Raw genomic sequence first — 14,507 nt, 5'->3', positions numbered from 1 at the left:
GGCCACTTGTGAGGCTATGCCAGTGCCTGGCAAACACAGAAGTGGATGCTCACAGTCAGCTATTGGATGGAAAATAGGGCCCCCAATGGAGGAGCTAGAGAAAGTACCCAAGGAGTTGTAGGGGGCTGCAATCCTGTAGGTGCAACAACAATATGAACTAACCAGTACCCCCTGAGCTCGAGTCTCTAGCTGCATATGTACCAGAAGATGTCCTAATCAGCCATCATTGGGAAGAGAGGCCCCTTGGTCTTGCAAACTTTATATGACCCAGCACAGGGGAAGGCCAGGGCCAATTAGTGGGAATGGGTAGGTAGGGGAGCAGGGGTGGGGGTGGGGTATAGGGAACTTTCAAGATAGTATTTGAAATGTAAATAAAGAAAATAATAATAAATAAATTTAAAAAAACAAAACAAAACAAAAGTTCAGAGTTACTGATTCTAGGTTTCATTTTTTTCTTGGTGTTTTTTCTGTGTGGACCCGGCTTTCCTGGACCTTGCTCTGTAAATCAGGGTGGCCTCAAACTCATAGATCTGCCTACCTCTGCCTCCCCTGTGCTGGGACTAAAGGCATGTGCCAGCGCTGACCATCTCTACACTTCATTCCTGTTCTAGCATCCAAATCCATAACTGCCTGGCACACAGTAGTCATTCCACATTTTCTGAATGCGTGAATACATGAATTCAAGGTAGTGCCAATGTCAAGAATTAAGCAGGTCTGACTTTAGCCTGGAATTTTTGGCTCTAGACTTCTGGTGGGACAGACCAGGAGACTGAAGATGTCCATGGATTCAGAGTAGGCAAGTGAGTAAATTCACCTAAGCTCTGAGAATTCAAAGTACTTGCTCAGAATTACAGATAGAAATCATTTAGTGTCTTGGTCTAAGAATTTATTTCATGAAGTATTAAAACCAGTTTTTTCTTCAAAGATAAAATGAAAATGTAAATTGAATGCTTCTGGCCTGGCACTGATAGCCTATAGCTGGCCTATATCAACCTTTTTCCTTCTTGGCAAGATGCGGTCAAGGTACATCATAGCTAAAGTCACCAAATGGTCACAGGCCCTTGGCAACAATCACTGTTTCTCTTGAGTCTCTCCTGCCTTCTGTCCAGATTTCATATCCCTCATTCATCTTTGGCCATAGTCTTTTTTCCTCCTCTGGTCTTTATACTGATGGCTTCCTAGCTTTCTTAGGCTGTCAGCTCTTTAAATCCCTTCTTTCTCTATCTTGGTCTCCTCTATGAACCCAGTTCCTGCTGCTGGCCCAGTTTGATGATCCTTTGGCTAACTTGCAGCCTCTAGCAGAGGCTTGGATGTTATTCTATAAAACTTTGAATTCTCAAGATGATTTTTCCGTTGAGAAAAGAGTTTTAACTGTTACAAAAATTCTATCCCTGTATGCACCTTCACTGGCTAATAATGCAGAATATGAGAGCTAAGTTGATTCTCTCATCAGTGTACATCTTGAAAACAGTGTTCTGGGTGTTCATGTTCAAGGCATTATACAGAATTACTCTCAGAAGATGGGGAGGAGAGCAGGATATTTGCTTGATTGACACCAAGGGCTGATACAGATTATGGAGGCTCCTCTTGGTTGGGTGGGGGGAGTGGGTTGAGGCTCTTAAGATTTGATTGAGGAACTTGGCCTTCTACTAAGGGGGAATATATAAATTTGTGTTTCAGTCACAACAACCATCCATTCACTGGCTGAGTTCCCTCCTAGGAGTTTCAGACATGGAGAATTCTAAACCAAATATAGAATCCATTTGAGTTGCTTAGATCCAATGTTAGGACAGAAATATTCACACTTTCAGGCATCTGGCCATATGGCTTAGAAAAAGAATGCATTTTTAGTTCAACAGGGAATATCTTTTGGAAATATAAAACATTTTGAGTGCTGATAAGCCAATAAGTTGGGACAAACCATTCCATGGAAAGGATTGGCTGCTGTGTAAGAGAGACCTGCAGCCCAAAGTGCTCTTAGCATGCCTGCCACTTCTTAAGGTTGCTTTAAAAAGATGAGTATTTTCTTGGCATACTCATTGAGATGGTGGAAATGGTCTCGACCATTGTGAGATGTTTGAGGACTTGGCGATCAGCATACATTGATGAACTTGAGTCCTGGAAGCTAGGATGAGATTGGAGAGTGGAGGATCCAGAGATGTGTGCAGCTGATGGTACCAGCAGTGGGTCTAGCCATAAAATGGAGGATGCTGGTGATGGGAGCACCATAGTTATATTTCCCACTGTAAACTGTGCATTTTCTTAGGTGGACAGTATTTAGCATCGGGAAGCTCAAGGATAACATAGACTTTAAAAAATCCTTTTGTTAATAGCCCTGAAGGCTAGACGTCAGAAATATTCTGTCCCACGAAGACTTAAGCCTTCTATACAGATTATTTTGCTATGGAAAAAAAATTTCTTGACAGTCTTTACAATGATGTACTGTGGCATTCACTCCCCAGAAAATCCTGCCCATGAGCTGTATTTCATAGTGGTTGCATGCATGGCTCTGATGCTGCATTAGACTCTGAGCTCTGCTTTTGATCACTTGAGTTTAGAAAGATGTTGACACTGTTCGTGCTTCAATTCTCTAACCTGTATGATGGGAAGAATTCCCCTATAAGAATTAAATGATGAACTTCAAGCCAAAGAGACAGAAACCAGTCTTTCTGTAGAATAAGTTATCAACACATGTATTTTATTACTATCTTGCCTTTGGTTGTGTCCATGGTTGCAAATCTAAGTCAGAGAGACTGACGTGTTACACGTGTGTCACAGTGTTAGTGCTAAAGCAGCAGCAGCAGCTTTCTTTAACGTATGCAGTACTGTTTACATGTTAGAACTCACATCCCTTGTATAAACTCAAGCCCTCTTTTCACAAGTGCTTGCTTCATTAAAGGGGATATTTTGATTATTTATGACACTTTCCATGAGAATATGAATAATTTTCACTTATTATATAGTCTGCATTGGGAATTACCTTGTTCCATTCTTCATACAAACCCCAAACCCAGAAGATCCTATTTTTATCATTCATGATCCACTCTTAGTTTGGAGGATCAGCTGAGAGAGCCTCAGCAAGTTGCTTGAGAAGGTACAGCAAGGAGTATCCAGAGAGAATTTGAACCATGCTCACCCAGAAAAAAAAAGCTTACATGTGGCATTGGAAGGAAGTTTTGTGATGTATTTTTAAATCATCTAAAATGTTCTGTTTTATGAAAGGACTGTATGATTATTATGTCATATTAATGTTGTAAAATATATACAAGCCTACCCAAGTCCCTTCTACTGCTCATAATTAGAACACACACACACACACACACACACACACACACACACACACACACACACACGGAGGGGGGGGAGATAAAAGAAAACAACATCATTAGCTGCTTTCTAGTTATTTCTGAAAAGTGATTTTCTCAGGTGATTTTTTTTGTTTGTATATCCATATTAAATTACACAAGTTATCGTACCTAGCNACACACACACACACACACACACACACACACACACACACACACACACACGGAGGGGGTGGAGCTGAAATCTTTATTTAGTATAGAGGATTTTACCCCTCAAGCTGTCACTCTGTGGTATTCCATCCTCTACCATGTAGCTTGCTGCTCTAAGGTGATGCACACCTGCCAACAATGTGAACAATGCAATATTCAAATGTCTTCCTTCCTTCCAGAAAGAGGTTCTTCTGTCAAGTTTCCTGGGGAATCAGCTCTTACTCAGCTGTATGTGTTTTGTAGGAATGATAAATTTCTTGACCTTGTTTGCCAGGGCAAAATTAAACCTCTATTTAATGTAAAACCAGAGGATGTAAAACAACTATGGGTTTATTTCTATGATTAGCAATTGATTTTGCTAAATTCATGGTTATCTCACCCAGTCATAACTTTTTATGGAAGCCACTTCTGATTTGCACTCACTGGGAAAGACCTTTGAGTCTGCCTGTCATTGCTTGTATAGTGTTAAAGTGATGGTTTAAGGTGCGCTGTCCTGTCTTGAGATGGTGCTTGCAGATGTAGGGGTCCCTGGAGATGTAGGACTGATGAGCAGATTGTGAGCATGGAGTCCTGTGAGATCTCTCAGGGTGGCCATGGACTAAACACAACAGTTGGTAACACTGGTGCACTCTCAGCATTACCTCTAGCCTTATTCCAATGTGCAACCGTAGCTACAATGTCTCCTTCATAGTAGCACTAGTTCAATGCATATTGATCTGATTTTCTGGTTGGATGAATGAATACCAAGCATATCAGGATATGATTGACAACCAGATATATCACCAAGGCAGTAGTTGCAAGAATCACTGATCATTACAGAGCCCCCAAGCAATGATAGAGTGTAAGAAAACATTAGTGCTTGCTCTAGATATACCAAGAGAATGAGTCTGCTGTGAGCTCACTAGAACCACTGGGTTTCCGGTATTAATCATGCCTCACCAGAAGCATAAGAGTATTCAAAGCCTAATTATCAAGCTAATCACCTGTGGGAGTTCTGGGGCCAAGTTCCAGAGCCCTTACCTGTCTGTGCTGCTGAGTGACTTGATATCCCAGGCCCGAGATGGACTGATTTTGCATTTTCTGAAGCATGATCTTTTGTGGAAGTGGCAAGGGTGACCTTATCAAAGGCTGGCTTGATAAAGCTTGGGTGGGTTGGGATGGTTGCTGCTGCTGCTGCTGTTGCTGCTGCTGCTGCTGTTGCTGCTGCTGCTGCTGCTGTTGCTGCTGAGCTACCAATGAACTCTGTGGCTGTGGCTGCTGCTGCTGAGCTGCCAGGGAGCCTTGCTGCTGCTGCTGTTGCTGCTGCTGCTGCTGTTGCTGCTGTTGTGGCTGCTGCTGCTGGTGCTGTTGTTGTTGCTGCTGCTGCTGTTGCTGCTGCTGCTGGGTATAGTGCAGGAGAGAAGGTTTGTTCTGGGAAGGCAAAAGAGAAGGCATCTGCTGGTTTGCTTGGTCTGAGTTAAAATGGAACAAAGGCTTGGTGTTGCCATGTCGGGGCTCCAAGGTTGGGTGTGGGTTATTAATAAAACTTCGACTGAGGTCCTGAGGCTTTTGCTGCAGAAGCACATCCAGGTGTCCAGCCTGGGCTGAGGGGCTGGCCTTGTATGTGTAATTGGCCGCTGCTTTGGACTGGTTGCTGCTGCCAGTCACTCCAGGCATGGGCGATCCCTGTGGGCTGAATGGTTGCTGGCCAAAGGAAGGACTGGGGATTTTTTCCTGCACAAATGCCCCTGGGGATGGCCCAGCAGAGGACTGCAAGGCTGGCCAGCTGGGAGGTGGCTGCTGCTGCTGCTGTTGCTGCTGCATCCGTGCATGCTGCTGGCGGTTTGCAGCTATCTGCTTGAGCTGTTGAGCATGGGATACTTCTTGCCAGCTTGACAGGGCCCTGTTTGCTCCTGATACTGTCTGAAGCTGAGGCTGACTCTGGGGAACGGTGGGGATTGGGGATGAAGTGGAGAGTGCAGAGTTAGCCAAGGAAAATGCAGGGCCAGCTGATGGGGGTCTCAGTTGGGGAGAGCCTGAAGTGCCCTGTGTCAAACCAGGCGAATATTCACTTTTGATAATGATCTTCTCCATGGGCAGGGAGGGTCTAGGTGTGCTTCTCTGGCTTTGCTGACCCAAGTCAATGCCAAACGGGTCATCTTGCTTAATGGTAGCATTGATCATGTTCTCCAGCTCCAGGTCACTCATGGGAGGCACTGATATGTTGGTCAGTTCATTGAACAGTTCCTGTAGCTCAGGGTCCATCAGTTGATCTCCAGGGTCATCTCCAAACCTATTAGTAAAAACACTCTCTTGTGTCATTTGGTCACTCATGTGCTTACTGCAAGACAGGGTCTCCCCAGGTTCTTTCTTCACCTCCTTTAAGCCCATGTTGAACAAATTGTTGCCAGGAGAATGTGCAGGAGGTGGCAGAGCATTAGTCTCCCTCAGGGGTGCTTGATTCATGGGCAAGGGCCCTGGCATCAAATGATTTTGTCCATTATTTACTGGGAGGCCCCCCTGACCTGGAGAAAGGTTCTCCCCAACTCTGATCCTTTTGATGTCAAGAAATGAGCTGTCAACAAAGCCATTGGGCCTCTTGCTGTTGGCAGGAGACAAGTTGACTATTTGCTTTCTTTTCAAAGAGCCCTGGAGCTGAAAGACAGAAATGAAATAAAACAAATATGTTTAAAATTCCTATCCAATTATACCTTTTAAAAAGAGCAATGTTATACTTAATTTTAAAAAAGCATTGTAAAGGTATTATTCATTTTTATTTTATGTGTATGAGTGTTTTCCCTGCATGTATGTCTATGATCCACCTGAATGGCTTAGATCTTAGGAGGCCAGAAGATGACATCAGAGGCCCTAGAACTGGAGTCAATTCTGGTTGTGAGCCACTCTGCGAGTGCTGGCAACTGATCCAGGTTCTCCTGGAGAATAATCAGTGCTTTTAACCCCTGAGCCATCTTTCTGGCTTCTAGGCTCAATTTTTAAACCTTTAATTAAAAAAAAACAAACAAAACAACTTTTGTTGTTGTTTTTGGAGGCAAGGCAGGACCTTCTTTTTGCCAGGTTGGTCTCTTTGCCAGCTTTCCATAGGTAAACTTGCTGTGTACCTATGGGTACCTTTGAAATTCTGGTATTCCTGCTTTGACCTGCTTAGTAGCTGGGATTGTAGCGATCTATCACCATACTTAGTTATGTGGTGCTGGGGATCGAACCCAGCAGATCAGGCAAATAGTCTATCACCCAAGTTATAGCTTCTGACTTCAGCATGAAGTTTATCTGTTCCCCCAGTGAGACTTAGTCTGGAATATAATGGAATAAACAAGAGAAAAATGAAATTAGTTAGAGGTATAACAATCCCCATAATCAATTAATCCCCATTATTGGCTAATAGGGGAAGAATTTCTCTGACGTGTTAGGAGTTATTCACAGTACCTAAGCATGCATTTTCTTCTGGAATAAAGAGAAATGTCTCATGTACGTGTACATAAAATGCTAGGTCAGCTACACACTCAAAGTGCTCACACTTTGACCAAATTGGGAAACATCAAAGGGTTTAAGGAAGTACAAAATTTCTAGCTTCTTCTTATATTCCTTTCCAGGTTCACCCTTACCCTCTTTGGCATCCTCTAAGTTAGAACGGCTCTCAGGTCCAAGGAGACCTCTGTCTTCCATAATCCCATCACATGGCAATTGGGCCTGGGATGGGCTAGGTGATAGGAAACGTTACTGCCTGCACTCAGCCTTTTGCCACATTCAGGGCTCCCAGATCCTTCTTCCTCACTTAAGATCTAGGATGTCTGGGTGCTTACTATCCTTGGTCCCCTCACGCTGGAGGGACAATGCTGTGGGGGTATGCCCTTATTAAATAAGACACTCAAAGTGCAGGTTTTCCTGGAGACGTTTTTCTTCTGTTTTTGTCTTAGTTAATGCTCTACAGCTGTGAAAGGACACCATGACCACAGCAACTCTTATAAAAGAAAACATTTATTTGGGGGCTTTTTCACAGTTTAAAAGGGTTAGTTCATTATCATCATGGTGGGAAGTAGACAGGCATGGCGGTGGAGAGGTAGGTAGGAGCTTTGCATCCTGATCTGAAAGCAGCTGAGAGAGAGAGAGAGAGAGAGAGAGAGAGAGAGAGAGAGAGAGAGAGAGAGAGAGAGAGCCTGGTATGGGCTTTTGAAACCTTAAAGATCACTCCTAGTAACACACCTCTTCCAACAAGGCCATACCTCCTAATCCTTCCAAAACACTTCCATTAATCAGGGATCAAGCATTCAAACATATAAGCCTATGTGAGGTCACCTTATTCAGACCAAGACACTCATTAAATCTTGTAACAAAGCCACGTTGAAAAGCAGTACTGTGCATGTGTTATGAGAAAAGGTGCTGGGACCAGGCTGAGCCAAGCTTACATTGCAATGCAGTGACCTGGCAATTCACCAGGCTTGCCTGAGCCTCTGTTTCCCAAACTGAAAAATGTCCCGTAGGAAAGGACTAGATCACTCATATAGAAATCTGGCCCGGTGTTCGCAGCAGTGACTCCATGACTATGGTTTATAAGAAGTCCACGACTCTCTGGTTTGCACATGCTCTGTGTGTCTCCAAAGCAACATATCTGTGCAGCTCACAATGCCAAAGCACTGCCTTCAGGAGCCCAGGAAGCAGACTGAACTGAAATCTAACATCCATGGAGCAAGTTTGCACAACCATGCAGCCATAACAATAAATGTTTCAAAAGGAGAAAGCATTCATCATTGGTTCCCTGAACCAATAGCTGCTTCATCTCTAAAGCAAGAGCTGTCTCTGCCACAGTGTGGTTTCCATGGCTCTGCCCACAGAACTAAATTATTTAATGTCCACTCAGGATAATTGCAAAGTAGCTGAGGTTGAAATGCTTTTCAGAAAGTTTTATTCCTTCTCTCTCTTTCCTTCCTTTTGAATGTCTCTGGGTCAAGCAAAGGAAATTCATAGCCCTGTGTCTACTTTATATGCCAGGAATTTAAAGCAGGATAACTTTATTGCCCTGCATCTGCCTAGCAGTTCCTTGGATATATATTAGGTATGCAGTTGATAGATAAGGAAACAAGGCTCAGAGGGATGACACTTTTCCAGGTCACACAGTTATAAAGTGTAGGTCTGTTTGGTCCCAAAGCCAACCATTTCCATCCTGTTATGTTTCAGCCAGTCAGTCTAGGACCAAGGTTCATCTGGTAGGAAGATGGTCTGTGGCAGTGAGCACAGGGCAGCCTTAGACCTCAGGTAAAACGTGGTAGAATTGGGAACATCCAGGATGCAGTGCAGGACTGTATCCTTACCATCTTGCTCATCAAAACCTGTTCCAGCCCTCTCCTGGCTTGACCACGCACAGGTGGCATGTGGCTGTGATGGAGGTGAGGTGCTGGTGGAGCAAGTGTGACTCTAGCAGGAAAGCAACCTGACCCGTGTTGGGCCAGAGGATGCTCCACTAGAGCTGTAGCCTTGTGGGAAGTGAGGTCAGAGGCACTAGGCTGGCTGCACAGAGATGTACTGAACCTGGGAGCTAGCTGTAAAGGCCAGGCAGATGGACTGAACCTGGGAGCTAGCTGTAAAGGCCAGGCAGATGGACTGAACCTGGGAGCTAGCTGTAAAGGCCTGGCAGACAGAAGCTTTAGAGAGGCAGATCTATGCATGGCTCTGCAGTCTTTAATACACTGCAGTCTTCACTGCTCAAGTTAGTGTGGATGAGACTTCTGTTACTAACCCAGCAGTCTAACCCAGTCCCTCCAGATGTCCAATCAGTTCTGAACAGAATTCAGTCAATGGTGGGGCTTCCCCAGCACCTTCTGCTCCCCGAAAAACAACAGCCAGAGACTCAAGGTGTCTGCTGTCTGTCCTAGGTTAGGGAAGAGGCAGGAGCAGACTCAGCCATGTGGCTTGTGATTTATTTCAGCAGGAGCTGCATTGGAAGGGTCCTCCCCCATAAAGAACAATGGAATACATTCTTTTCCAGGTTTGCGTTTTCTCACCTTTGATTTATTTTCCACTGCTTTGAAAAGGCAAAAGACAGAAACCTACTAAAAACTAGTTCTGCCGGATTCTGCAGCCACTCCTCTCCGGGCCTGCACTCACTATGGGACGCAGCCCGTCCCACACTCTGTGGGCTGCCAGGATTGCAGAAGCAGGCCCAGAAGGAGCAATTGATACACTGGCTCTGGAGATAGCAACACTAACAGCTATTATTCAGGGTCTTACACTGGCCTTGAGCTGAGCAAGCTCTTCATCTAGGTAAATAAATCTTAGAGCTTCTACTCAGCAAAACAACACACTTTACTGCTCCTTCAGCACTGTATGCTTTCCCTCTTTTCTAGACAAGAAAGGTGAGTTTGAAGACTGAGTGACATTGTGACTAGAAAACACATGCAGTTAGCAACGAAGCCCGGAGTTCAAGCAAGGGCTTCCATGGTGGACTCAGAGATAAATGCCACTGACGTCTGGATACTGAGAGGCCAGACACCTAAAACTGATTCTCACATTGACTCTCTTTGCCAGCTTAGCCTAGAGATTTCAATTCTGTGCTCTACAAAAAGATTATCTTTGGGGTCATTTCCTGCCCAAGCCTAGAGAATAGTAAATATCAAGGGAGCAGGGATTGAGGGTGGCCACTCACCACAGGTGAAGATACCTAAAGATGGCAATAGAAAAGGAGATGTGTGGGTCTGTGGAGACAGCGAGATGCCATCAAAGCTCCATTGAGGGTTAGGGGTGCTGTTCACGGTAGAGGGGGCATGCAGCATGCATAAAACATTAGGTTCAGTTCTACACACACACACACACACACACACACACACACACACACGCACATGCACTCTCTCTCACACACACACTCACACACACACACACACACACTCACACTCACATACACCCACATACTCCAAACCCTATGAGGCATGACATTACTGACAGAGTTTTGTGGAGAGATTATGTTAGAAAGACTGTATCCTACCTTCTAGAAGTTTCCAATCATAACCATCTCACCAAGATCCATCAAATACACAGATGCAGTAGCCATGATTTGAACTGCTGACCCTACAATCTAAATGACACTCAAAGCTCACATCTTTAAAGTACTTCTATTGCTGAAGTAAAATCTTTTCTCCAGACACATGGTTTTGAATTATGGTGTAGAGCTTTTAAAAGGTTCTAATCAAACACAGATGAGAACGTGTAGACACCATCACTAAAACCTCAGTGTGAAAGAGTTTCTCAGAGAACACAATGTGAATTTGCAAAAAGGAGAATCAGGACCTAAGAAAATGTGAGTTGGAAGTGGGTGAGCAGTAGTGAGGGTGCAGCTTTAAATGGAGAAGGGGGGAGGTCAGAACAGAGAAGCTGAGAGCTACCTAGTTGTACCTTCTGGTAACTTGGGTGGCATGGGACAGGAGACGGACCCATGTGCTGAGGCACAAGAGACGACAGCAGGTTTTAGAACGCAGTTTATTGTATTGACAAGTTGGAGGGAGGATTTCCAAGATGCATCTGCTACTGAGGACTGGTAGACTCCACAGACCAGGTCATCATAGCCTTAATGCCCACTAAGATGTGTAATTCATTTGAATATGGAAGAAAATGGTAAGCTTTTAAGCTATATTAATGTTCTTGTATTACTATGATTGTTAGCATTCATTGTAAATTTGACAGAATCTAAAATCACCCAGGAATGGAGCCTCTGGCCATATCTATTAAAAGAGATTATTTAGATTAGGTTCCCTGTACCCTGGATGTGGGCAGCACCTTTCCACAGATTAGGGTCCTAGACTGAATAAAAAGGAGAAAGCAAGCTGAGCTCATTATGGTCTTTCTCGGCTTCGTGACCGTGAATACAGTCTAACCAGCTGGTTGCTAGGCTGCCATTTCTGCCTCACCATGACCGACTGTACCCTGAACTGTGAGCCAAAATGACCCCTTTACTTCAGCTGATTTTGCCATAGCAACAGCCTGTGCTGACTGCTTCTACACGGAGAGTCTGTTGAAAAGTGGCACTGGATCCTTCCAGCATGTAAGAAATTGGGAATCCTGGCATTATGATTACGTAGGAACAGCCAGATTACAGGGCACACCTATAATCCCAGCACGCTGGAGGCTGAGGCAATGAGACTCCTTTCTGAAGCAGAAGCTAGCAATGCCATGAAGCAGTGTGCCAGCCGGCACAGGCCACCTCGGCCAGCACTCGGCCTCTTGGCTGTTGACTTGCTGTTGTTGCCTTTTGGTCTTTACCATGTCTCTAGTCTACACTGTTCTAGACACAGTGTGCAGAGGCATCCAGGAAGAACGAGCAGTGGTGTGAAAATGCCCGGCATGTCCGGGGCGTGGGTAAGGCGAGGCTGCAGGGAGAGAATGGCGCCGTGATTGGTTAGAGGTTGATGGAGAAATCTCCACACGTCAGTCTTGAAGCTTCATTATAAGAGAGAGAAGAGACTAGAGGCCACTCCACCAGTGAGCGGATTTATTAACTACACAGAGAAAGCGCTAAGCCACATCCTCTGTTGTCGTTCAAGCCTTAAAGGAGATAATGCAAAGGGCACTTTGAATTTTTCACAAGAAATCCAAAATTGCTATGCTGGTGTGTGAGATGATGTACTGAGTACACCGTCTGGCTGGTCATCTGAAGGGCTTCTTTGTAGTTTGGTTAACACTTCACACAGGAATCCTGACTTTCTTCTGTTAAGATCCACTGGGCTGTGGCTCTTCACCCCCTTCCCCTTTCTCAGTCTTCTCTGAACATCCCCTTGCCTTTTGAGACATATGGTCTCTGCCGGGGTAGGCACAAGCCTGCTTAGGCTAGCTAAGTCTACAAGCAGTGACCTGTCATCCTTGGGGCTGCAGAGGTGGTACCAAGAACACTTATGGGGGACTGTGGCCCATCAGTAAACAGCTCTGTTTTACACAGCTGTACTTCACTCTTCCAAAGGCCTTGAAACATAAACTTCCTGGAGGGATTTGAAAGCGCCATGGTTGCACAATCCTCTGGTTTCTGTTTCTTCCCCTGCCCCCGTCCTTTTCCACAAACTAAATGTACTCTTTGTCTCCTGTGCTGCCTTAGAAACAAGCAATGCACCTCACAAAGGTAACAATTCATTCCGCAGGCCACAGTCCCCCAAGTAGATTCATGTCCCTCTCAACCAGGCATGCACGAAAGATTGAAATCTGTAGCTGCCTGGAGGTGTGTGTGTGTGTGTGTGTGTGTGTGTGTGTGTGTGTGTGTGTACCTGGATCCCACTGTGTGAGCTTTCCTTATTGCCCATTAGAGTTGTGGTTGTTGCTAGAAATTAGGGATGATCTAGAAAGAGACTAGCCCAAAAGATCACGCGTGACTTCTCATTGGTTACTACAGTGAAATGTTTGGGATTGTGGAATAATACATTTGAGCTCATCTCAACTCTCAAGGGGGAGTGCAATTCCTCCCTGGTTTACATTTCCTCTTGCAAGTGTCACTTCAAGCTTATCATCAGAAAAATCCTTAACTAAAGGAGAGAAGAAACTGGAGACTTGGGTCCTTTTCCAAAGATATTATAAAGCTCCCTTTCTTTTTTAGCCTTATAGAACGTGGACTTTTTGTCTCTTAATGTTGCTGGATTGCCTGTGTCCAACCTGATTGTAAGTTCTCTAAGCATGGCCTTGGGTCCAATGCTTCACTGCATATTACCTGCCTATGTACCTGCCTATGTACCTGCCTATGGACCTGCCTATGGACCTGCCTATATGGACCTGCCTATGGACCTGCCTATATGGACCTGCCTATGGACCTGCCATGATGCTGTGGCTGAACTGCTTTCTAAAATAGCCAATAGTGTCCATTAGCAAGAAGTCTGTAGCTGTGGGGATCTTTTTCATGCCCAACCCACATCCCACTAGCTTCCACATCAGTGTAAAGCCTTGAGAACTGGAGCCAAGAGGAAGATGAACATCATCAAAATGAGGCAAAACTGAAGGGGTGAGAATGTGGTGATGGGCTCAGGACAGTCGTATGCCTCTGTGCTGATCCCAATCTGGCACAAGAAGGCAGAAGCTCCTAGTGAGTGACTCTGTGCCAGGAGGGATGGTGCGGGAGCAGCAAGGCACACTTTCTGTGTGAGTTTAGACACAAACTTTCACTCCTTTAAGAAAAATTGTGGGGTTTGAGTTGGTTGAGGGCTTTGCTGCTGGTAGACCAGCTAGGGAAAATATACTAGATGTGTCTGGAAATTCTGTCCATAACTTTGGTCCTTAAGACTCAAGCTTCAAGAGATTTTTTCAACAAAATAACCATTCTTTATAAAACCCGAAATAAAAATGAAAATTCTTTATTTATTCTTAAGACAGGATTTTAGTATATACATATATACATACATACATATACACATATGTATCTGCATGTAAAAATATCATGAGACATTTTGAATGTTAACATTAAGATTAATTTAAAGATATTCAAAGTAGATATCTTTCCCATGTAGTCAACTACTACATTAAAGAGTGTCATTTCAGGTCTAGCCCATGATAATGTTATCCCAGCTTGTTCCAGTAGTCCCTGCCAGGACTTGCAGGAGCACTCAGAGATGGACCCGCTGTGTTGAACACAGAGAAGAACACAATATTCTATAAGGCCTGAAGGGAAAAAAGAATAACTGCTTTGTGCATGAAATACTTTATCCGTGACTCACTTTTTGCCCAAAATATATCGAAGTGAATCCAAAGTAAATGCTATGTCTAATATGCTGGCGCTACTCCTAAAACTCTGAATGTCCTTCTCAGCAGAATGCACAGTGCATTGCCATCATCAATCATGACAGTGCTCTCTCCCACTTCACTTGGAGGGTCCAGCTCCAAAGGGTTCTCTGGAAGGCTAACGGCATCCTGCTTTCCCTCGGAGTTTTTGGCTCTGCTATGATGGTTTTAGCACTTTCTGCCTTGTATTGTTCTTGGCAACTGGTTCAAGTATGTGAGTTTTTTTTTTTTTTTTTTTTTTTAAACTTCAGTATGATT

The 14,507-nt window shown here is 44.4% G+C and overlaps 1 protein-coding gene across 1 annotated transcript in view; it reads right to left on the bottom strand.

The window, feature by feature from the left end:
- Nucleotides 1-14,507, bottom strand: part of Maml2 (mastermind like transcriptional coactivator 2) — a 318,494-nt gene that overhangs the window by 84,056 nt on the left and 219,931 nt on the right. The window contains exon 2 of the mRNA XM_021206900.2: nucleotides 4,536-6,149. Within this exon, the coding sequence (XP_021062559.1) occupies nucleotides 4,536-6,149 (1,614 nt within the window). The remainder of the gene's footprint in view (nucleotides 1-4,535; nucleotides 6,150-14,507) is intronic.

Source organism: Mus pahari, chromosome 10, assembly GCF_900095145.1.
Source record: "Mus pahari chromosome 10, PAHARI_EIJ_v1.1, whole genome shotgun sequence".
Taxonomy (NCBI): domain Eukaryota; kingdom Metazoa; phylum Chordata; class Mammalia; order Rodentia; family Muridae; genus Mus; species Mus pahari.
The sequence above is the reverse complement of the archived record's forward strand: the minus strand, read 5'-3'. Positions and strand labels throughout refer to the sequence as shown.